This window comes from Sceloporus undulatus, chromosome 3 (assembly GCF_019175285.1).
Source record: "Sceloporus undulatus isolate JIND9_A2432 ecotype Alabama chromosome 3, SceUnd_v1.1, whole genome shotgun sequence".
Taxonomy (NCBI): domain Eukaryota; kingdom Metazoa; phylum Chordata; class Lepidosauria; order Squamata; family Phrynosomatidae; genus Sceloporus; species Sceloporus undulatus.
In genome coordinates, this window is record NC_056524.1 from 274,926,559 (window position 1) to 274,950,257 (window position 23,699).

The 23,699-nt window shown below is 54.3% G+C and overlaps 2 protein-coding genes across 10 annotated transcripts in view; both read right to left on the reverse strand.

The window, feature by feature from the left end:
* MELTF (melanotransferrin) overlaps nt 1-1,746 on the reverse strand; it is a 34,781-nt gene extending 33,035 nt beyond the window's left edge. Inside the window, exons 1-2 of the mRNA XM_042458396.1 lie at nt 1,413-1,746; nt 804-958 (exon numbers count right to left, since the gene is read on the reverse strand). Coding sequence (XP_042314330.1) covers nt 804-958; nt 1,413-1,473 — 216 coding nt within the window. The 5' untranslated portion in view covers nt 1,474-1,746. The remainder of the gene's footprint in view (nt 1-803; nt 959-1,412) is intronic.
* Nucleotides 1,747-5,171: 3,425 nt separating this feature from the next.
* Nucleotides 5,172-23,699, reverse strand: part of DLG1 (discs large MAGUK scaffold protein 1) — a 111,988-nt gene continuing 93,460 nt past the window's right edge. For 5 of the 9 annotated variants that reach the window (XM_042459645.1, XM_042459649.1, XM_042459650.1 and 2 more), the window contains 8 exons: nt 15,189-15,288; nt 12,103-12,144; nt 10,275-10,325; nt 9,069-9,170; nt 8,436-8,608; nt 8,120-8,229; nt 7,579-7,670; nt 5,172-6,355 (listed from right to left, as the gene is read on the reverse strand). In XM_042459645.1, coding sequence (XP_042315579.1) covers nt 6,249-6,355; nt 7,579-7,670; nt 8,120-8,229; nt 8,436-8,608; nt 9,069-9,170; nt 10,275-10,325; nt 12,103-12,144; nt 15,189-15,288 — 777 coding nt within the window. In that variant the 3' untranslated portion in view covers nt 5,172-6,248. Of the gene's footprint in view, nt 6,356-7,578; nt 7,671-8,119; nt 8,230-8,435; nt 8,609-9,068; nt 9,171-10,274; nt 10,326-12,102; nt 12,145-14,699; nt 14,734-15,188; nt 15,289-19,169; nt 21,984-23,699 lie in introns of those variants that run through there. The other 4 variants (XM_042459648.1, XM_042459652.1, XM_042459647.1 and 1 more) reach the window with 3 other exon arrangements.

The window sequence follows — 23,699 nt, forward strand, 5'->3', positions numbered from 1 at the left end:
CTCCTCCTGATAGGCCAAAGGCCCCGGCAGCAATCGGCAGCAGGACCGGGCTGGGGCCAGTCCCAAGGCCTCGCCGGGCCGGATCCGGCCCACGGGCCGTAGGTTGCCTACCCCTGCAATGGATGTATCGGGATGAATGTTTGTGAAGGAAGCAGGCAGCCGCTGTTTCTCTCTGGCAGAGGAAAGCCTTCCCTTAGAGAAGCAAAGCCTGACCCGGTTTCCTGGGGGTCTTGCGAGGGAAGGTCTTGGGGGGGGATCCCTTAGAGTTTAGGTACTTCATGTTGGGCGGTTTGTGTTGCCTTCTCTTCATGCGTTTATGCTTTATGTGATTGTTTTCCAATAAGATTTAATACATAAAGCATCCCTAGGTGCCTTCTAGAAGCAGTCCAAGCAGAGCATTGGAAGAGAGCCCAAGGGCCTGGCTCTCAGGAAGGGCCTCCGAAGGTGGAGCTGGAGCCTCTTTGCTCCTTGGCTCCTAGTCTCTGGAGCAGCAGAAAACAAGCTCGCTGCCGCCTCCTCCTCCTCCTCCTCCTCCGGATGGCTCCTATCCCCTCTTAGCCCTCTCTTCTCCAGGCGAAACAAGCCAACTCCTTCAGGCCCTTCCTCTGGGACAGGGCTCCAGCCTCTTCTCCCCGTCCTTTTCATCGAGGGGAGTGGGCTTCCCTCCCTCCCAGGCCGCCAGAGATGCCTTGGTCCTCGGCCCTGGAGCTCAAGGCGGCCCTTCCAGGGAGGGAGGCCCGGCCCCAGCAGCCTCCGCCTCTGCTTCTCCAAAAGAAGAGGGAGCAGCCCCGAGGCAGACTTACCTTGATGGAGGCCAGGCAGCCGAAGGCAGAGTCCCCCCGGACACAGGCCAGCGCTGGACGGAGGCCGGCCGCGGAGAAGGCCTTGCTCATGTGGCTGCACTTGGCCAGCTCTGGCTCAGATAGAGTGCACCAGCGGAGGAGGCTCAGCGGGGAGACTGCGGGGAAGAGGAAGGGGGCCAAGGTGAAGGGACCCTGCCCAGCCCCCACCCCCCCCCCCCCACGGAGGGCAAGGCTGGGGCTGTGGGGCCCTCTCCGCTGGCCTGGCAGCCCCTCACCCTTCTGCCCAGCTCCATGCCCAGCAAGAGCCCCCCCCCCCCACCAGCCCGCTTTGGGGGCCCCTGAACCCAGCTCTGGCTGCTTCATTGCAGGAAGGCCAAGGGAGGCCCTTAAGCCGAGGCTGGAGGGGCCCCTGTCAAAATGGGGCTGTTTGGGGGGAGAGTTCCTGCATGGCAGAAGGAGGAGGGCTGCCCTCCTCCCAAGGAGGCCTCTCCCCTTCTGCAGAGATCTCTGGCCCCAAGGGAAGCCCTCTCTGGCCCCCGGAGAAGGGCCAAGGAGGAGGCTGGCATCCCTGGGCCCATCTTGCCAGCCCTGGAAGGGCATCCGACCTACCGGAGGGCAGCCAGAGCAGGAGGGCAGCCCCCAGGCAGAGCCCGGCGGGGACCCTGGCCATCCTGGCACCAGCTGGGCACCAGCAGCAGAAAGAGAAGCAGGAGGGAGGCCAGCCAGCGGGGCGCCTCCTCTGCCCCTGGCAGCCCGGACCCGCCCCGGACCCGCCTGGCTGGCCAAGGACCAAGGGCCAAGGTCCTCTCCGGAGGGGCCCCTGCCCAGGAAGGCCGGCTCCAGGCTGCTCCGAAGGGAGAGCGGGAAAGGAAGCACAGAATCCGAGAGTCGGAAGAGAGCCCAAGAAGGGCCCTGGTCCACTCCAACCCCTCCTCCTTCTGCCATGCAGGAACTCCCCGTCAAAGCACCCCCATTTTGACAGATGGCCATTCAGCCTCTGCTTCAAGACAGCCTCCAAAGAAGGAGGCAGCAGGAGTGTGCTCCACTCTCCAACAGCCCTTCCTTCCTCTCTTTTCCTGGAGCTTCCATCCATCGCTCCACGGGCTCATCTCCTCTCCCTCGGCTGAACATTGGGCACTACTTCCCTCGCTCTCTCCTCAGAGGGCTCCGTGGTTCCCAGGCCCTTGGCCTCCCTCTGGACCCAAGACGCTTCTGGGGGAGCATCCTAGAGCCCTAGAGTTGGAAGAGAGCCCAGGAAGGGCCCTGATCCAGCCCCTCCTCCTCCTGCCCTGCAGGAACTCCCTCTCAGCCCCCCCCCCCCCCCCCCCCCCCCCCCCCCCCCCCCCCGCAGGACCCCCCCCTCCCCCCCCCCCCCAGCCTCTGCCTCAAGACAGCCTCCAAGGAAGGGGCCTCCCTCGTCCTCCGAAGCAGCAGCAGCAGCAGCAGCAGAGTCCCCCATTCCTAGGCTGCTAGAGCTGGAAGAGAGCCCAGAAGGGGGCCCCCCAGTCCAAGCTCCCTCCAAGGCCTCCCTTCCCTTCGCCGGAGTGGCTTCTGCCCCCGATGCCCTCCTCCTCCTCCTCCTCCTGGCTGGCTGTGAGCCCCCAAAGGGCCAGCAGAGAGGGCTCTGGGTGCCAGGATGGCCAGATCTCTTGGGGGCCCTAGTCCGAGTGGCCCCAGGCGCTCCAGGGCCCCACCGCCAGACAGCCCCCGAGGCCCAGGCCCAGTCCGGGAGAGGGAGCCCTGCTGGGGCCCCTTGGGGCCCTTTCGCCTTGGGATCCGTCGGAGCAGCCCTTCAGCCAGAAGAGGAAGAACAGCAAGAAGCAGGCAGCCGGGCCGCCGCTGGACCCTCGCTGCAGGTCCTCCTTTTCCAGGACACGTCCTCCATTCCAGCCTTCTCTCCAGGAGGACTTGCCCTTTATAGGGCGGCCTTGAAAGCAGCCTTCAAGAGAGACGCTGCCTCTCCTCCTTTGAAGCCAGGGCTCTTCGGAGGGGACTGGAAGGCTTTCATGGGGCTGCACTGGAACCTGGGTTGTGTTTGGAGTTGGCTGTTGGATCTGAATCGTAGGCAGCCCCTTGCCTTGAGGAGAGGCCTGTCTGAGGACTGCTCACTCTGCCCCAGGCCCAAGCAGCGGAGGCCCATCGGTCAGCCTGGGGCTCCTCTGGACCTGGCATTACTTCCCCAAAGGGCCAGCAAGCCCATGGACTGAGCCCCACCTCGGCTGGCATGGGTGCCCCACAGAGGGCAGGCAGGGGCAAGCAAAGGCCTGCTGGCCAAGAAGGGCGGCGTGGGCAATGGGGGGCAAGCCAGGCCTTGGTGCCAGTGAATTCTGGAATGTCTCAAGAGCTCTTCATGTTTTGCATCAGGTCCTTGTCTATGTTGGTGGCTCCAAGAAAGAGAACCCCTCAGGGCCAGGGGCTTCCCAGCAGACAAGGGTCACCAATTAGCAGACCCTAGTCCTCTTGGCAGAGCCTCCCTCCCTGAGGCCCTGGCATCAACAACAGAGCCAGACCCAGAGTCACATGGCAGTCACTCCTCCTTACCCGGGGTCTCTCTCTCTCTCTATACACACACACATATATATATATATGGCTTTGCTTTGCGAATGAAGATTCAGGAAGGACTCATCCCGAACAATCTTCCATGCCAGCATTCTCTGAAGATGCCATCCTGGCAAAATGTCAGGAATACTCTCTGCTAGAACATGGCCACAGAGCCCCCCCCCCCCCCGAAAAACCCAAACTAACTAATAGATATGGCTTGCTTCTTCAGAACCATGGTGTCACAAGAATTTCAAGTGTGTTTGTGCGCATGTGTATGCGCACTCACACACATGCACAGAGTCCACCTGATTGGTCAGGGCTAGGATTGCAAACAGTGTGGTCAGAGAGGACCTGGAGGCAGGCGTCACCAAGAGAGAACAAGGGTGCCATTGAGAGCAGTCCTTGCAAAGCCATGGGATTCTTCCACCGCTGGCTGGCCTCAGGCCAAGATGTTTGGGGAAGGGCCAGTCCCCTCCAGAAATGCCGCTTGTTTTGTAGAGGTCCTGCATGCATCCCACACCGACAAGAGATCTTCCATGGATCTCTTGCCCAAAGGAGGTGGACAGGGTCCCTCCCTCGCGGCCCTTTGGTTCAAGCATTACTGGGACTTGCGAGGGCTGGCAAAGGAAAGCCCGGCCAGCTGTCCTCTGCTGAATCCATCTGGATCCTCTCACTCAAGGCTTGGCCTCCAGACAGACATTTTGATGGCTGGGGCATTGACGTTGCCTAACTGGATCACAGAACAATCAAAGTTTATCTAGCTAAAGGGGAGGTTTGGGTGAGTTTCCCCCACTTGTGAACCAATTCTGCCCACAGGGCATAGAAGAGGACCCAGGACCCAGTTTGGAGGCTACCTCTAGCTGGGAAGCATTCAGGGCCGCTCTCAACCTCAGCTCCATTTAGGGATACTAACAGCAATGGGGGGAAATGGCAAAACCATCTGTGAGTAAAAGTTCAGGCAAACGGCTTTCTCAAGGTGATGCTAGAGCTCTAAGGAGATGCCCCAGCCTTGGGGCAACTGTGGGGAAGGCCCTGTTTTGCATCCAGACCATCATCTGATGTTGGAATAAGGAGGAGACCCCATCTAAGAGCCTCAGTGCATCAGCAAAGTATGCACACTGGAGGCGCAGCCCTTTAGCTAACCTTGCCCCAGGCACTGTTGTTCTTGTTGCTGCTGGCCTTAAACACCTTGACTTGGCCAGTGGCCATGTGCGACTCCGAGGGCAGGACCAGGTCCCTCCAAGCGGCCCATCCGGCCAAAGCAGCATTTTCCAAAACGCACAACCAGTTTGGGGTCAAACGTGGGAACGGTCTTATTCCCAGCACTAAAACGAACCACACTGAACTCTCAGGCTCCCTGACAAGAGGCTCCATTTTATTTCATTTCGATCTGTTTCATTGCCTGCAATGTCTATTTTAAAAAATCTTTCTCCATTGCAGGTCTCTCCTAATTAATTAATTAGGAACATTCCCAACAAGCAGGTGACTCATGCCATGTGTTTACCGTCAGCGGCTCTTTCCCCGAGGAAACACCTGACGCTGCTTGAGACGCGGCACTCCAAGCGACATTGGATCAACAGGCCATTATAACTGACCCAGTCCGCTCAGAGTGCCACCTCTTTCTCCCTGCAGAGGAGGCCAGCAAAGGTGGGAAGAGCGCCCACAGCTACCAATTCATACTGGGTGCCTCCCTTGTGCCTGGCACCTGCTGCTCCCGCTCCAGAGGCAGAGGCTGCCCAGAACCCACCCAAAAGTCAGGCCAGGAGGACATGCATTCGGGGGCAGCGGGAGTTCCACTATGTAAAGAAATAATTCCTGGAGTTAGACTTTAGTTAAAGAAAGTTTAATATATTTATATTTATATATATGTATATATGTATGTATATAATATGTTTCATTATAACAAAATAGGCAGTTATTGTGGGTAAAATATCCATTAAAATCTGACCTCTAAGAACATATTTATATTTTCAGACTCTGACTCAGAGTCTTCACCATAATAATGATCATCATCTTTCAAAATATTTCCAGAACAAAAGGCATCATTCCTAGCTGAAGGACAGACAGGCTTTCGAAGCGCCTAAACAGTACTTGGTCGGAAGACGCAAGGGCCGTCGTCTACCAACGATCTCTGTTAAGACGTCCAAAGAGTCTTGGAGGCGGAGGTTTGAAAACAGGACAGATTTTCTTCCCTAGCAATGGCATCACAAAAAAATGAAAAAATAGACTATAAAGGATATTCTTATGAAATTATGAAAATGAGTTTTCCCTTATGAAACAATGCCAATCAAGCAAATATTAAGTTGGACACCTGGAAAAAATCCTTATTGAATTGCCTGTAAAATATACCTGTTGCTAAGAACAGAAAACTATGAAACTATGAAGTCCCCAACCCAGGAAGCCCCTCGGACCAAACCATGCAGGTCAAGTTAAGCGTGCAAAATTGCTCACAATTTGTTCCGTTAAGACCACTTTTCTTTCATTTTGTTAAGAAATCTTCAAAAGGACGTATATAAAGCTCTGTTTTCTCAAAATGTCTGAAGGATACATTCCCTTAAACATTAAGGACTTTACCACACAGTTCCCCTTCTCCTTCCCATAACAGCAGATCCAAGCCGCTGCCCTCAGCCCCCTCGAAAAAAGAGAAGTCCCCTGCGGCTCCTGGAGACACTGAGGCTCTGAAGAACAAACGGGCAAAAGGCAAAAGGATCCGGAGCTGGCAGTGATGGAAGCAGCTCCTCCTCAAGGGAGACCCATATGGGGGGAGGAGGAAGAGGAGCCGCCAGGAATTGAGGAACCCCGCAGGGCACTTGGTCAGTCAGTCGGTCGGTCAGTCGGTTGGCCGGAGGCAGAGGCTGGCAGGCGCTGGATGCAGGCAGGCAGCAGAATGCAGCGGCAGTCCTCTCAGAGCTTCTCCTTGGCAGGAACCCAAATGGAGGGGCCGGAGTGCTCCTCAATGACCTGCTTGACTCGCTCGTAGACCTCCTCCAAGGTGTCCCCCTGAACGATGGCTGTGGGAAAGAGAGAACACATTGGCTACTGAGGGCACTGCCAGGGATCTGCGTCACCCACTCTGTGCCTGAGCCCCATGCGATTATATTTTCAGACCTCCTGGCCTGCCTCTCCTTTCCTCTGCCCCAGAACCTCCTCACCTTTTGGCAGAACTGGCGCATGTCTCTCCCAGATCCCCCCCCCTTCCTTCTGAATCATGTGAAAGGGATCTAGGAGTCCAAGTAAACCACAAGTTGAACATGAGTCAACAGTGCGATGCAACAGCTAAAAAGGCCAATGCAATTTTAGGATGCATCAATAAAAGTATAGTGTGCAGATCAAGGGAAGTAATAGTGCCACTATATTCTGCTCTGGTCAGGCCCCACCTGGAATACTGTGTCCAGTTCTGGGCACCACAATTTAAAAAGGACACTGAGAAACTGGAGCTATGTGTCCAAAGGAGGGCCACTAAAATGGTAAAGGGCCTGGAAACCATGAAGCCATATGAGGAGACTCGGAGAGCTGGGATGTTTAGCCTGGAAAAGAGACAATTAAGGGGTGATATGATAACCCTGTTTAAGTATTTGAAGGGATGCCACATTGAGGAGGAAACAAGCTTGTTTTCTGCTGCTCCAGAGAACAGAACCCAATGAAGCAATGGATGCAAGCTCCAGGAAAAGAGATTCCAGCTCAACATTAGGAGGAACTTCCTGACAGTAAGGGCTGTTCGACAGAGGAACAAACTCCTTCCTCTGAGATTTTGGTGGAGTCTCCCTCCTTGGAGGTCTTTAAACAGACGCTGGATGGCCATTTGTCAATGGAGGTGCTTTGATTGAGAGTCCCTGCATGGCAGAATGGTGTTGGACAGGATGGCCCTGTGGTCTCTTCCAACTCTACAATGCTATGATTCTGTGAATCCTCCAGGGAGGGCACACTGTCAGACCACCTTTGGGGGGTCTGGGGCACCATTACTCTGTTAGGAGACACTGTCCACCCCCTACACATATGCGTGTACCCCAACTTGGAGCCAAGGGCCCACCAGGCGGTCCTGACTGTCACCTGCGAGTGGGCAACCTGAACAAACTGACTCTGCCCCACAAGGAAGAACTTGCAAGGCAGTGGCAGGCAGGGACTGGACCACAGGAGCCCAGCTCTTTCAGATCCCATGCCAGGAGGAAACCGGGTGCCCTAACTCCCTTATGCTCCCTCAACTGAGAACCACGTGATGGGTGACGCAACCAACCTGTGAAATGCTCTGTGAATTCCTGCTCCAGTTTCATAGCTCGCTCAAATGTCTTCCGCGCTTGCTCATCTGTTAACCGCTTGTTCATTTCCCTGAAATGACAAAATTTGCAAAGCCATAACCCCACAAGCCAAGCAACGACAGGGAGTCGGCAAGGCAGCCTCTGGCCAAGGCTATCCAGCAGACGCAGGCCGCAAACAGAAAAGATTTCACGAGAAACAAAAGCAAGCGCCAGCCCTCCACCCAGAGACTCTTGGAGGCACGTGTGATGCCACAGGGTGAACCCAGGGGCTCTGCCAGCCCGTGCCCCCTCACCACAGGCTGACTCTTCCATAGGCTGCTGTCTGTGGGCCCAGGAGGTGGAAGACACCCTCATTTACACAGAATACAGGCAGATGCCTCCAGTATTCGTGATCTATTCAGCTCTGAGTATGGCAAGCAGGGGTTACAAAGCCCAGCTGACTGAGTGCCAGCAGGCAGCGTGGCAAAAGAGGGTGTTTTGCAAAGGGGGGTGCATGGGAAGCTTCTTGTTGCCACTCACATGATGTTTTCTACAGATTTGGGCTTGACGAAGATGGCGACAGGGTGAAGCTGGGCAATCTGCAGCCTCTTGATGGCATTTCCAGAGACATCCAGGATACAGTGCTTGCGCTGCCAAAGGGAGAGGGAGCAGACGTCTGAGAGCTGGGCCAGGCACCCCAGGCCTTGGGCCTCTTGTGGGCAGCCAAGTGCCCATCAAGGAGCCCTGCTTTGCAAAAGGAAGAGCAGGTGGGGGAAGACCAGGAGGGGGGAGGACCTCCTGGTGTCGTTGTTCCCAGGGGAGGGGTCCTCTCCAAAGAGGTGAGGCTGCAAGGTACCTTCTCAGCTACCTCCCGCACAGACTGGACACTCGTCCCGTACAGATGATTGTTGTACTGTCCAGCCTCAATGAACCGGTGATCCTGAATGTCCTTCTCCATCTGTTCTCGGGATGTGACAAAATGATAGTCCCGTCCATCCACTTCGTAGTCTCGCTTTGGGCGGGTGGTGTCTTAGAAGAGAGAAAAGGAGGGGAGGGCAGCTTTTATTGGGAATAGCACAAAGGGTTGCCAGGCTGGATACAGGAATTTGGATCCTGTAAACACCTGGGAGACAGACGAACCAAGTAAAGCTACAACGAAGGTGCCCAGCCCAGCGTCCAACCCCCAAGAACAGTGATGGGCTCTCCTGTGTGCCCCCTCCCCGTCACCATTGGGGAAACAATGGACAGGTTGAGAGGGATGCGGCTGAGGATGGAAATCGAGGCTTGGGAGGTAAAGGTGGAAGGGGGCCTTTGCCCAACGTGGGGGGAATGATACAGCCCCTTGCCTTCTCTCTCAGGGCCTACAAGGGCACAGCTGCCTGCATTTGCTGGCCTTTGTGCATGTCCACCAACAAAGACATGGTCTGTTTGCTACTTAGGCAGGGAACCCACCCACTTGTTGCTCCATGGTAGCCCCTGCTGTACTCACGAGGAACGCAGGAGCCAAATTTGTCAGGGAACTCAGAGATAAGGTCGTCATTGATCCGATCCTTCATCGGTCCCAGAACGATCACCGGCCGTGTGTAGTTGACTGAAACAAGAGTCTCAGCTCAGACAGTGCCCACTGGCAACCCCAGCGGCCGAGGGAGGGAGGGAGGGAGGCAGATGGATGGGTCTCCCTAGGCAGGGTTCCCCAGAAGCTCCGCATGCCACTTTGGCTGTAGATGGACCTACAAGGCCCCCTTGTCCCTTCTACACCTGGACCACCACAGCGGCAGAAGGGCGATGGTGTGCTCAAGGCCCTGAGCCTCTATGGAGAGCTTCTTCCCTCTAAGGGCAGCCAGGTTCATATGGGAACCCCAATGCCCTTGAACTGGGGGCCATGTACATGGCCTGGGTTTCAGGAGACGCAGTGCCAGGACTACCCCCACCAGCAATCCCACCTGATAGCCCCCTCAACCCACAGCCACTGGAAGTTGTGCCGACCCCAGACAATCTCTTCACCTGGGTCTACCACATACCTTTCATTTCTCATTATAGTTACAAGAGCCAAACTTTCAACTTGCCCCTCAAAATCTCATTTGTTTTGGGCCAAGCACTGGACACTGAGCTGCACAATCCCCCCCCTCACCAGTGGTTTTCCAAGGTTCAATTTTGGGGGAGGCTCTGAGGCCTGGGAGAGGTGAGCAGAGGACGCCAAGGGGACGATAGGTATCACCAAAGCCCCCGATCGAGAGGAGCTGGTGCCCTTCCTGACTCGCCCACTGCTCTGGGAAGAGGAGGCAGCAGAGAGAACCGCTACAAGTGGAATAAACAAGAAGCCCCTGCTAACCTTCCCATCCCACTGCCAGCCATTAAGACTTTTCTCCTAGATAGGCTACAAGGATGCCTTAAGACTGCCAGTGCCACTTTGACCGGCCATGCTGTGGCAGTAGGAGATGCCCATCTTTCCCGTAGCACTCCGAGAGGCTCCTTTTGAAAACTTCATTTTGGGAGATACTGGGGTGTGGGATGCTGTGCACTCCTAGCTTTAATGCATTGCATTGATTTTCCCCTGCCAGCCACCCGACACAGAAGAGCTCAGGTGTCTATCACAGGTGCTTTAATGGGCAGCGGGGGTTTGGGCAAGATGGCACTCAGGGTCCCTCTTGATGGTCAGACCCACATCTTGTTTCACATGGAGAGCCATACAAACCTTCTTGCTGAGAGACTGGCTCATAAGACAGGACATATTCCTCCTGGCCACCTAGGAAGGTAAACACACTGGTTCAGAGGCCGGAAATGTTTCACTGGTCAGTGGCGGCCATGGCACCAGAATCCCCCATTAAGGAGTCCACAGACTGTTCTCAATGGGAAGTCAGGGCAAAAGGGCTTCTCCCGTTGGCAGGAACTCAATAAAAATCAGAGGGGAGGCCAGCAGCCCCTGACAGTTTTTGTAATAGCAAGCAGCTGAAAAATACTGAAATCCTAAAGAAGAAGAATTTCTTAAATTGTAATGCTCTATTGAAATCCAAACAAAAAAAACTAGTGTACGTTTACCCCCAACTTATCTATGTTTTTGGTTTGGATTTTCAATAGGCATTACCATTTAAGAAATTCTTCTTCTTTAGGATTTCAGTATATTATATATATATAATAAGAAATAAGGATTATGTAACTAACGCTTACAAGCGATAACTGGATTTCTTTAGCTTAAGAGTCACATTACTAAATTTTGTAAGCAATGGTACTCTGTGGGTTAATTCTATTTTGTTAAACATTTTCTGTCAGATTGTATGATGCAGTAAATTTTAAATAATAATAATAATAATAATAATAATAATAAAGTAATAGCAAGCAGCTGGCTTAGTCTATTCATAATTTAGATGTTTGTGTGTGGGAGCGCTCTGAAGGCATCTGCGCATGGCCAGCACAAAGTCCAGGCGGCTGTTACGCAATGGTTCTGCCTCGGGTGGATCATGTACAGCAGAGGAACAATGCAGTCTCTCATCACAGGGATGGCAATTTCACCAGACATTATGCCAACCAGGTGTGTGTGTGTATGTAGGAAGGGATGCAGCGGTGTGTGTGTTGGGGACATTGCTTCTCCCTCATTTAGCTGTACTGCAGGAACAAGAGGCCCCTGTCTGGAACCTGCAGCAGCCGTTGGACTTCACTGAGGGGCCTGGAGGCAAAAAGTACCGTTTCTGCAACATCAGCAGCTGCCAGGAGGCCCAAGCAGCAACTGAGCGCAAGGCGGCAGCACTGAGGACATTCCCGTCATGCAAGAATATCTCACTCTTCTTCATCCCCCCAGACCTCACCGCAGGAGGAAAACTCAACAGGAGCAAAACCCTGTGTGTCCCATGAGAATTAACATATGCAGCTCAGGACCAAGGTTTTGCAGTCAGGCCAGACACAGCCAGGCAAAAGTAGATCGTTGAAGCCAAAACAGGCCGAGAAATGCCCACGGTTCCTCTGAGGAAGCCCCAAATGGCACGCCTTTCTACCCCCCCCCCAACCCCTGGAGAGCTACCACCAGCCAAAGGGGAGAATGCTGGGTGGGGGGGCAGAGTTAGATATTCAACGGGCTGGTTTGGGGAAAAAAAGGGGGGGGGGGGGGGGAGATTTTATGCTGTCTCAACAGGGAAATTGTTTCTGAGGGTTAAAAACGTGATTCTCCCGGCTGAAGGTTTGAGCCAGGTACAAGGAAACTGCTGCAGACTCTAGTGAGCTGGGGGTGTCTCCTCAAGAGAAAAAGAGCTTTGCGGGTGGAGATCCCAAGCAGCAAGACTGAAGGACAGTGGAAAGCCAGGACAGGTCAGAGGGAGGGAGGGATGGGTCCATGGAGGGAACCACCCCACAAGGAACCAGGCCAAGGTGGCTGAAAAAGCCACCCCCCAGTAGGGTCCCCCACAAGGGCCCCGCTACCGCCCTGAAAAACCCAGCTCTGTTTTGGCCCTCTCTGGGCCCTTGTTGCCCCAGGAGGGGTCTCTGGAAACCAACAGGCAGGAAGAAGGGCAAGTAGAAGGAAGGGCACTTACGGTAGCTGCTTTCGCTGTCGCTGGCATTGGAGGTCACGTGCTCTGCATGGGAGACAGAGGAGGGGGGTTAGGAGCCGCACTGGGAGGGCAAGCTGGCCAACAACCAAACCGGCCCCAGAAAACTAGCAGGCCATCAGGCTTATCCTCCATTTGGCCGCCAACGGAGGAGTCCGGGGTAACAGCATAATTGGTAACAGCGCAAAATAAAACATTCCAGTGCACAACTGGAAAGAGGCTGAGGAAAAAGGCCCAAACACCAAAGTGGGGTGGGAGGTGGGGTGATAGCGGTGGGGGGGAGCTCTCCATCAGTCATGTTGGAGTTGCTGGCCACTGTGGACCAAACCCACAGCAGTGGCAGGCAGTAGACAGAATTGTCCCCTATTTTGGGGTTGGACAAGTCACCCAGCTCTCCCTTGCCAAGGAGCCACCAGAGAGGGGGAGGACCACCATTGGGACAAGTGGACTCCCAACCAGAGTCCGGTAGCCGATTCCTCCCGGCTGAAGCGCTCAGTTAGGAGCACCTCAGAAGACATCCTCTTCCCACTCCCTGGTCTGGGAAGATGAAGGGGCAGGAAGAAAATGAGGCCCTTCTGGTCATGGTTGGGCTCTGATGCCCTCCAGCAGGCCCAGAGGATGGTCAGTTCCTTGGTCAGGGCAGCCATCATGGCAATAGCCATTCTGGGGATACTTGGAAGCTCAGCGGTGGTGGTGTTTCTTCACTGGGACCCTCTACATGGAATCCAACAGCACCCACAACACTCCCACTCCAAAACCAGGAGCCTCTGGCTGTTACAATGGACAAGCTTCCCTACAATTTAAGAGCCCAAGTCAGGGAAGAGGGACACCCTGGGAGCAGGGACAGAGGCCTTTCTTGCTCACATAACCAACCAACTTAACTGAACCAAAGCGGGGGGGGGGGTCTCCCTAGGAAAAGGCTGGTTGGGGCCCTGACTTCTCAAGGCCAACACCCCCACCCCACTCTGTGGCAGACCACTCTGGCTGAGGAGCACCAACATTGTGGGGAGCAGAGGCTGGAGGTGGGCACAGCTCTCCTCAGCCAAGACACATCACACTTGCTGATGTCGTGATTTGGGGCCCAGGCCACATCATGGGTGCGTGGGACTGACCAACACAGCCCTGTCTAGCACCTGGAGGGCACTGGCACTAGGCAGATGCAGTCATGCCACAGGTATGGAGGTGCCGCAAAAGCCACTGGTTCCTCAGGAGGAAGAGTGAGTGAGTGGATGGTCTCTAAGCCCCTGGCCCAGCCAAAGAGGGAGGTGCATTTCACTGGCCCAGCTCTGGGAACAGGAAAGGCACAAGGCGGGATTGTGGGATTTGGGATCCAGCCCTGGAATCCTCCTCCAAAACTGGTGGGCCAAAGCAGCTGAAGCTTCAAAGGCTCATCCTCATTGCCATTTTATTAATATTAGTATTGTGTCTGTTGACAAAAAGCAAAAAGGTAGGGTCCCTGCATCTGGGCTTCCAACCAGCTACATCCCATGAAATAATAGACAGAAGGGACATGACCGAATAAATGTTATTACTATTACTATTAGTATTAGTATTACGGCTACCATTTTATCCTGCTCATCCCTCGGGTGCTACCTAGATAATGCCTCCCACAAAACAAGTCTGTTTGCTAAGCTGGGCTGAGGCAGAGCAAGTGGTCCCAGATGAGACTGTCTTGTGCGTGCCCAACTCAAGGGGAGCCCCCAGAACCCCCAATTCTGCCCCCTCCAGAGACTACTCTTGTCCTGGGAAGCAGCTGAGAGCCTCTGGGTGCCAGGAGGCAAGGGCCATGTCTGTGTGGCTTCCATGGGACGGGCAGCCTGTCTCCATGTGGCCCATGCAAGGAGGCTGCAACTGAAACCCCATCTGCACCTAACTTCATGGGGCAACAAAAACCCACTGAGGAATGAAGCCTCTCTTCCATGAAGGAGACCAGCGCCCAGCTGGGTACCAGGATGAGGCTCTGCAAAAGGCAGTCCCTCTGCAGCTTCAGGAGAAACCTAACAGAGCAACAGACCAAAAGCAGTCCAGTCATGGGTAGGGGATGGAGGAAGGTCAGGAAGAAGGGAGCTCCAGATGCCCAGCAGCACTGCAGAGGGCACAGGGGAAAGAGGGGTCCTGGTGGTGGGTGTCCCTTCTGGACAGCAAAAGGCACAGAGACCAATGGGTGGCCAATGGAGTTGAGCCTTCCCAGTTATGGACGTTACATTTTTACCCTTCTTCTTTCAAGGGTGAGCCACCCAAGGCATCCTGCATTCAGCAGGGCCACCAAAGGCTCCTACTGCCTGCCAGCTTGAAGCTCCTGAGGGGACACCATTCTCTCCCGTTTGGGCAGCTAAGATGTGGCCAAAATCATGGGGGAGGGTCAGGCGGAGGGGAGAGGGGCACCACCCAGGCTTGCGAAAGGCTGAGAGAAGAAGAAGCTTCCTGCCCCAAATCAAAAGGTGAAGAAGTCCAGGTGATTCATGAGATGGCACACAATGCCAAAGGAGCTCAGAAGGGGAAGCACCTTCCACCAGCCGCAGACATGGCAAAGAAGGGTGGGCAGGGGCGAGGGCGGGTGGGCAGCAGAGAGGGTCACTTACTCAGGCCTTTTGATCCCATGTCTTCAGGGATCTCCTGCAGAGAAGTTCCCAGAGGGCAAGCAATAAAGAGACAATCACAAAGAAAATAACTGTCAGTAGCGTATGGAAGCGGCTGCTTGTCGACACCAAGGCGGTTCCAAGAGCATCCATGGGGGGCGGGCGCTGAGAGCGGCAAGACCAAGGGAGACTGGCCAAAAGTTTGACCAGGACCTTGGACTCAAGGCTATCTGCCCCAAAAAGAGCAGGACTGGGTCATCCTAAGCATTTTGTTCCACCAGCATCTGACCGAATTGGTTCCTCAAGGAGAGCAGGCAAGGCGGCTGGGTCTTCTGTCTGCATTGTCCTGATTCTCGCGGGGGGGGGGGCTATCTTTAGGGGCTCCCCTCCCACCCCTGCTGGAGCCCTTGGAACCCCTTCCTCAAGGCAGGCAACACACTCAGAGGCCCCTCGGCGCAGTCTGGCACAAGGACCCCCCACCCCCGTACTTACGGTCAACATCACTGGTCTCCTGCTCACTCTGGTCCTTGTTCTTGTAGAAGGGGAATTTTCGAGAAAAGAGGTTCTTTTTACGCTTATCATTGAATGACTGCTGAAGAAGAGAAGGAAAGAAGGGGAGCAAAACAGAGGAGGTCGGATCTCCAGTGTCTCACAGAGGCCCACCACAGCTTGGTGGCTGGCCAACTTCTAGGACCCCCAATGTGCAGAGTGGGACACGATTCACGTGCCGAAGAGACAGATGTGGGGCTTCCTTTCTTCTAGCACTGGCCCTTCTAGGAGCTGGTTGGGGCTCACAAGGGAGTCAGAAACTAGGCACCTTCCCACTGCTTTGGACTACAGCTACAGTAATGCCTAAGACCCATGGGGGTTGTAGTCCAAAGCAGCCAGGATGGCTGGCCTTGGCTGCATGAGAAGTTCATGTAGGAGGCAGCTGTGATGTTGGAGAAGGACCCACAGTGTGCCAACTGCAAAGGCTGTGGCGCTGCCTCTTCTGATTCTCCTGAAGGTGTGTGGGCTAAGAGGGATTTTCAAGGGGTTTTCTTAGCCCAGCACAACTTTGGGAGTGGAGCCCTATGCAGTTGAAGGCCTCTCAAAGGGCCGGCTGACTGGCCTGCAATGGCCATGGGGCCTCCCTGTGCATGCCAAAAGCCACAGTCTGCTGGGCCTTCCAGCAAGTGCCCCTTCCGCAGGACCCCCACACACCCCGGCCCCTCACAGGCCTCTCCCCAGAGACACTGCGTGGGGAACCAGGGGTGGGAGGCCTGCTCTCTAGGAGGGATCCCGCCAGGCATTGCCAGTGGTGCATATTAAGGACAGCTGATACCTGTTGGGGATGCCTCTGCTCTGGGTTGGGCTCCCTCATTCTGCCCCTGGGCCAGAAGCCCCTCCTCGGAGTAGGGGCACCCTTCTCAAAGAGAGACTTTTTAATACTACCCAACCACCATCACCCTTGTGGCAGCTGACAGGCCATCTCAGGAGCCCCCTCCTCTTGTCTGCCCAAAAGTTCCCGGGGGAAGCCCATCCACACTTTTTCCTCTGTCTGGGTCTATTCCAAAGTCTCCCATGCTATTTAAAATTTACATGAAACCGCTGGGAGAGATCATCCGGAGACATGGGGCGCGGGGTTATCAGTACGCTGATGACACCCAAATCATTTTCTCTATGTCTCCGACTGATGCAGTGACTGGGGATGGCGTCTCTCCTCTCGCGGCCTGTCTAGAGTCAGTAATGGGCTGGATGAGGGAAAACCGACTCAAATTGAATCCAGAGAAAACGGAGGTACTAGTGATAGGTTCTCCTGGTCCAGGAATGGGGGTGGTTCCACCTGTCCTGAACGGGGTCACGCTCCCTGTGAAGGACTCCGTGCGCAGTCTGGGGGAGCTTCTTGACTCGTCGCTTCACCTGACTGCTCAGGTGAATGCGACGGTCAAGAGCACCTGTTATCAGCTTCGGCTGATCCGCCAGCTGCGCCCATATCTGGCCCAGAGGGACCTTGAAACTGTTGTACATGCTCTGGTAACCTCGAGATTGGATTTCTGCAACGTACTCTACATGGGGCAACCCTTATACCAAACTCGGAAGCTACAAATGGTGCAGAATATGGCGGCCCGGCTGGTCACTGGTGCTCCCAGGACCAGCCATATAACACCGGTTCTTAGGGACCTCCATTGGCTGCCCATTCGCTTCCGAGCTCAATATAAGGCGTTGGTTATTACCTATAAAGCCCTAAATGGCTTGGGCCCAGGATACCTAACGGACCGTCTCTCCCCGTACATTCCGCCTCGCACCCTCAGAACGTCTGGGCAGCAACTACTGAAGGTGCCTGGGGCCAGATTAGCCTCCACCTCGCGGAGGACTTTTTCCATAGCTGCCCCAGCCCTTTGGAATAAGCTGCCCACGGAGCTCCGCTCATCTACCACCCTGGCCCAATTTAGGAAGGATCTCAAAACCTTCCTATTCCAGCAGGCATTCCCCGAATAAATATCCTGTGGGCCTCCCTCCTCTTCCGTGGCCATGAGGTTGGGCTATAGGGGCTTTTTATTTGTTATTGTGTTTTATGGTTTTAACTTCCTGCACTGTATGTATTTTAATCTTGTTGTTAGCCGCCCTGATCCCTGGAAGGGCGGGATAAAAATAAAAATTTTATTATTATTATTATTAAAGTCCAAATCCAGCTCAGGGAGACCCAGTGGAGAAAGAACCCTTTTCTTGGTGGGGGGACTCTCCAGCCAAACTCCCCTCTCTCCAAGACAGCCTCCCTTTCCACTGGTGGTGGGGGTGGTATTGAGGGAGTACAGCCACTTGGAGAGCTAGGATGCTGGCTCCAATTAGCAAAATTTTAGCAGTGGTAACAATAAGAACAGTAATAGTAGTAAAAGTAGTAGTAATGGCAAGAATATGAAGTGGGTGCATTTGGAACTGTGGAAACAGCCTGCGAGCCATGAGGTTACTGGAGGCATTAACTTGGCAGGAGGCCCAGTGTCCACCAGTCGTGCATCCCACTTGCCTCACGACCGCTCTCACAGCATGTTTCAGAACTACTTCATTAGTGATAATGAGTTATAAAAGGAAGAGTGGGAGGAGGAGAGAAAAGTGACACCTGGATGTGACATAACTGGATTCTGCCCAGGCCAAAGATACAAGAAGACTGAGGTAGGTAAGGTGGGCAGCTGGCACATGCTGGGCATGCAGACGGTCAGCAAGGAGGAAGAGAATGCCAGGGCAGCTCCATTTCCCTGCTGCTGCTCACTACGGGCTGCCTCTGTCCAACTGAGGAGCCTTCCCAAAGACGAGAATAGCTGTGTTACTGCAATTTCAGCAGGCAAAGAGACTGAGCAGCCACTGGCGATGCATGGGCATGTGCAGAGTTCCCAGCAAGGCGCTGAGAGAAGGACAGAAGAGAAGGAGAGAAAAGATATGTGCAGAGGGGCAGCACTCTGAGCCAACAGGAGGGGACAGGTGGGAGGGGGCAGGTAGGGGGGCAGGCAGGCAGTCCTCTCCCGTCGAGTGTCGCTGGGCTTCCACTTAGGGTCTCATGCAGAGACCTGGTGCAGGAACAGGACAAGGGGCCAAGGCACAAACTCCGCTCCAGGCAATGCCAACACAGCCAGATTGCAAAGCAGCAGGCAACCAGTGCTGGGTGTACACGCATTGGGGGGCTCTGAAAATTCACCTGCCAGGTAGCCTTCTAAGAGGGGCAGAAGACAACCCTCCACCAAATTCTGGGCCTGTTTTGCTCCTTCCAGCCAGGGGCGAGGCAAGAAGCTCACTGCAAAATAACCATGCTCTATCCACGGCCTCTGGAAGCCCTGCCTGGCAGGCCCTTGCGCCCCTGTGCTCAAGAGGCCCCTGGCAGGGTTATAAGCTGGCTTTTGGCAGCCACCAGTACAGCCATGTTGCTCTGCATCTGTGCCTTTTCACTGCTAAACCAAATGATAGCAGGGAGCCCACCTCTGGACTCAGCAGTGGGCTCAGCAATCCCTCTGTCCTTCTTCAAGATCAAGGGAACACCGTCCCCCAACAACCCAGCCCTGCAAGGACCATCCCAGCACACACCACACCACACCATCTCCTCTGAGTTCCCACAGTCCCTTTTCCCCACATCTCATGATGTGGGAAAGCCACACGAAGACAGAAGGGCCTGGAACATTGCTTCTTTCTATAGAAAACATCAGCATGAACAGCTTGGGCCAAATCCAAACTGCTCTGAAGCCCAGGGAAAATCTCACTTCAGCCCAGGATAGACAGCCCCATTTTTCAGGAAGGCAGACGATTGGGCAGTTGAAGGAAGAACAGGTTGCTCACCTGTAACTGTGTTTCTTCGAGTGGTCATCTGCGAATTCACACAAATGGGTTTATTCTGCGCCTGCGCAGCAATACTTGGAAACTTCTAGAATCTCTGGGCAGAAATTAGCTTGCAACTTTCTGCATCTTTTTGGCGGTAGCTCCGCCCACCCTTATATATAGCCCCTAACGGTCCTGCTCTCTTCAGTTCCGAATGAGCCGCAAAGCGCGACAGCGAAGTTAGCAAAGAGAAAGACACTGAGGGGAGGATGGGCGGGTTTGTGTGAATTCGCAGATGACCACTCGAAGAAACACAGTTACAGATGAGCAACCTGTTCATCTTCTTCGTGGTCTCTGCGAATCACACAAATGGGTTCAGACTAGCAAGCTTAGGTCAGTGGAGGAGGGAGTGTCATGAAAACACAATGGCTGAAATTACCAATTTCAATAATCATAACAGACGTATTGTCATTTATTAACACTCCAACAGGATCAATGCAAAGCAGAAAGTAACACTGCCCTCCCGAAGGCTGCCTCCTGTCTGGCCCTGGCGTCCAGCCTGTAATGTCTGATGAAAGTCAATGGTTGGGACCAGACAGCAGCCTTACAAACATCCTCCAACGGGACCCCTGTCAAAAATGTGGAGGATGTTGCTACCGCCCGTGTTGCATGGGCTCGAACTTGACCTGGAACCGGTTTACCAGACAGCTCATAACAGAGGTGGATGGTATTGGCCACCCATTTGGAGAACCTCTGAGCTGATACCGGTAGTCCCTTCTTGGCCTCAGAATAGCAGGCAAACAGTCTTTCTGAGCGCCTCGAATCCGATGTTCTGTCCAGATAGAAAGCTAACCCCTGCGGACATCCAGGGCATGGCTCTGGTGTTCAGAGTCAGTGGTCAGGTTTGGAGCCAAGGTTGGCAAAACAATGTCCTGGTTCATATGAAAAGCAGACACTATCTTCGGCAGGAAGGTTATGTCGGTACGGAGAACCACTTTATCTTTGTGAAAAAGGCAGAAAGGGCTGGTCCGCTCGCAAGGCACATAGTTCACCCGCCCGGCGGGCAGAAGTAATGGCCACTAAGAAAGCTGTTTTCCAGGTCAGCAATCTTAAGTCTGTGGTAGCCATGGGCTCAAATGGTTTGGAAGCTAAGCGGGCCAGGACCACATCCAAATTCCATGCCGGAGCTGGGACGGAAGCCGGTGGATGCAGGTTGTTTAACCCCTTGAGGAACCTCCGTATGAGGGGGTCCCCAAACAAAGAAGGTTTGCCATCAAACAGGTAGTGGGAAGAGATGGCAGAGAGGTAGCACTTTATAGAGCTCAAACAAAGACCCGCATCAGCCAGGGTCATGAGAAACTCCAGCACTGTCGGGATGGAGACCTGAGATGGAAGGACATCTCTGTCCCGTAGAAAGGCGAGAAATTTGTCCCATTTGTATCTTTAGGACTTCTGTGTGGTAGGCTTCTGCGCCGCAAGAAGGACATCCCGGATGTTGGAAGGCAAAGAAGTCAACACCGAATCCTCCATGCCACCAATGGGAGAGAGTGCATATCGGGATGGAGGACCCATCCGGCGTGTAGTGAGAGGAGATTGGGATGGAACTCGAGCTGGAGATAATCTTGTCTCGCGAGGCAAAGGAGAGGGGTGAACCAAGGCTGTCTGGGCCACTACGGGGTGATCAAGATCGCATCCGAGTGGTCCGCCAACATCTTCGACAGCACCCTTCTGATGAGTGGAAAATGAGGAGGCGTAAATCAGTCCCTGCGACCACCTGAGCTGGAAGGCGTCTCCTCTCGAACCCGGCGCTCGAACCCGAGAGCAGAAGGTTGGGCTGTGAGTGTTCAGTGGGGAGGCAAACAGTTCCATTTGTGGTGTTCCCCATCGGGAGAACAGGTGGTCGACCACCTCTGAATGCAGTCTCCATTCGTGGCAAGTCGTGGAGGATCTGCTGACCTGGTCCGCCAGGTCGTTCTGGTCTCCCGGGAGATGAATGCATTGCAGCAGAATCTTGTGTAGAATGCACCATTCCCAGATTCGAAGAGTGATGGTCAACAACGTCTTTGACTTCGTACCACCTTGTTTGTTCAGGTAGAACATCACGGTGGTGTTGTCCATGAGTAGGAGAACCACCTTGTTGGCAAGAAGCGTTTGGAAGGCCCTGAGTGCCTGTTCTACGGCTAGCATCTCCAGCACATTGATGTGGAGCGCGGCCTCCGTGAGTGTCCATTTGTCCTTTATGGTGAAGTCTGAAGTGTGGGCTCCCCAACCCTGAAGGGACACATCTGTGGTAAGAGTAACGTCTGGCTGCGGTGGCAGGAAGGGCATGCCCAAGCAGATGTTGTCGGATCGGAGCCACCATGGTAGAGACTTCTGGACTCTCCTCGGGATGGTGAGCATCTTGGAAGGGGAGTCCAGCACGGGATCGAACACGGAAAGGAACCAAGATTGAAGTGGTCTGAGGCGAAGCCTTGCCCATGGAGTGACAAAGGTAGTGGAAGCCAAGTGTCCCATTGCGACCTGTATGAGCCGAGCCCGTAGGCGCCTTTGGAGGAGACAGGGTAGTATCGCTGTGCAAAGGGCCTGAAACCTCGTTTGGGGCAGGAACGCTTTCAGCCCAACAGAGTCCAATGTGGTTCCAATGAAATCCATTCGTTTGGCAGGGGTCAAGTTCGACTTTTCGAAGTTGACCTTGAGGCCTAGAGCGTCCAGAAGGGACAGAGAGAACTGCACATCCTGGAGGAGGATCTCTCAGGATGGTGCCGTGAGAAGCCAGTCGTCTAGGTACGGGAAGACTGTTATCCCTTTCTGATGGAGAAAGGCCACAACCGGTGCCATACACTTCGTGAAGACCCTTGGAGCTGTGGAGAGACTGAAGGGAAGGACTTTGTACTGGAAAAGTTCAGTCCCAACGGCAAACACGAGGAACCTGCGGTGATCCTCTCGAATCGAAATATGGAAGTACATGTCTTTTAAATCCAGCATGACGAACCAGGCGTCTTCCTGCAAAAGTGGTAAAATAGAAGCGAGGGTTACCATCCTGAAATGTTTGCAAACAATAAAGGAGTTTAAAGAACACAGGTCCATTATGGGTCTAAGTCCAGAGTCTCTCTTAGGAACAGTAAAGTATCTGGGGGAAAAAGCAGTATCGGGCCCGAGAAGAATCTACAGGTTCGATGGCACCTTTTTCTAAAAGAGTGCGCACTTCGTCGACAAGGGTGTCTCCGGTGGGCGGGAGCTCACGAAACTCAAGGGCATAATCCCTACGGACGACGTTAAGGGCCCAAGAGTCAGAGGTGATAGATGCCCAGATGTCAAAGAAGGGTCTTAATCTGTCCCCAAAGGTGGTGACGAGGTGCGTGGGGGAGCTTTAGAACCTCCTCTTGCCTCAAGTGTCCTTCTTCTTATAGCCCTGCTGGTATCTGGGCTGTGAAGACTGACGCCGGTCTGGAGGAGCAGAAGGCGATTGAGACGGACGGGACTGAGGTGCCCTGTCCGGGATCTGGTATTGTCGGTCTTGAGGTTGATAACAGTACTGACTAGGTGGGTACCAAGGCCGTTGGGTACCGTATCTCTGTCGTGGAGATTTGGCTGAAGAGGCCGACATGCCATGCTTCCTGGCAGCCGTCTTCATACGGTACCGAAAGCTCAGTTTTTCATCAGTCTCCTTATTGAACAGCCCTGAGTTGTCAAAGGGCATGTCCTCAATCGCTGCTCTGGCCTGAGGAGTCAGTTCAGAGGCACGCAGCCAAGCGTAGCGTCGGAGGGCTATCGAGCCCGAAAGCACCTTGGACGCACAGTCCGTTGAATGTCTGGCAGAGATGATCTGCTGGCCCCCGATGAGATGGACTTCATTACGAAGTGCAATCATCATCCTTCTCCTGTCCTCCGGGAGTTCATTGATGGTGTGGTCCATCTTCTCCATTAGCAACTGGATGCAGGCCCCCATGCAGGCTGCATAGTTGGCGATCTTCATATCCAGTCCGGCGGAGGCATAAAATTTTTAGGCAAGGCCATCGAGCTTCTTGCTGTCTTTGTCCAGAGGAGATGAGGACGGTCGAGGAGCAAACGTTGTTTGTGCTCTGACTATAACCAAGTTCGGTTTTGGGTGATTTGAAAGCCACGATGGTGCGGATGGTGTCACCCTATAAAGGTTCTCGATCTTGCGGGAGATGGACGCAATGGTGGCAGGTGTGTCCCACGACCTCTTAGCAATCTTCTCCAGTGAAGGGAGATAGGCCAAGGCAGGTGGCGTGGGCGCCGAACCGTGGATCCTCCTCTCGACGGGATTGAGGGCGTCCTCATCGGAGTGGGCGATCTCCAACTTGAGGGCGTCAGCCATTCTAACGATATGGTTGGCAAAAGATCTCACGTCGTCTGTGGGAGAAGGCGCTGCAGGCTCCACAAAACCCAATGGGGACTCCACGTCTGAGAATGGTGACTCAGAACAAGATTGAGATCGAGACTGGGATCTGGATCGGGACCAACTCATTTCAGCGACCGGCTGGAGAGATGTCCCTCTGAGGCGTCGAGGGGCGCCTGGGACGATTGTCGGTTTTGAGGGCCGGGTCGAGGTGGTGAGGTGACACAGGCCTGACTCTCGTGGGTCCAGGGATGTTGCGCCGAAGGTGTGAGGCGGCAACCGGCAGGAGGTACTGGCCAGAACGATGGTCATAGACAAGGTCCAGGTAGGAGTCGAACAGATCTCGGTCCGGAAGA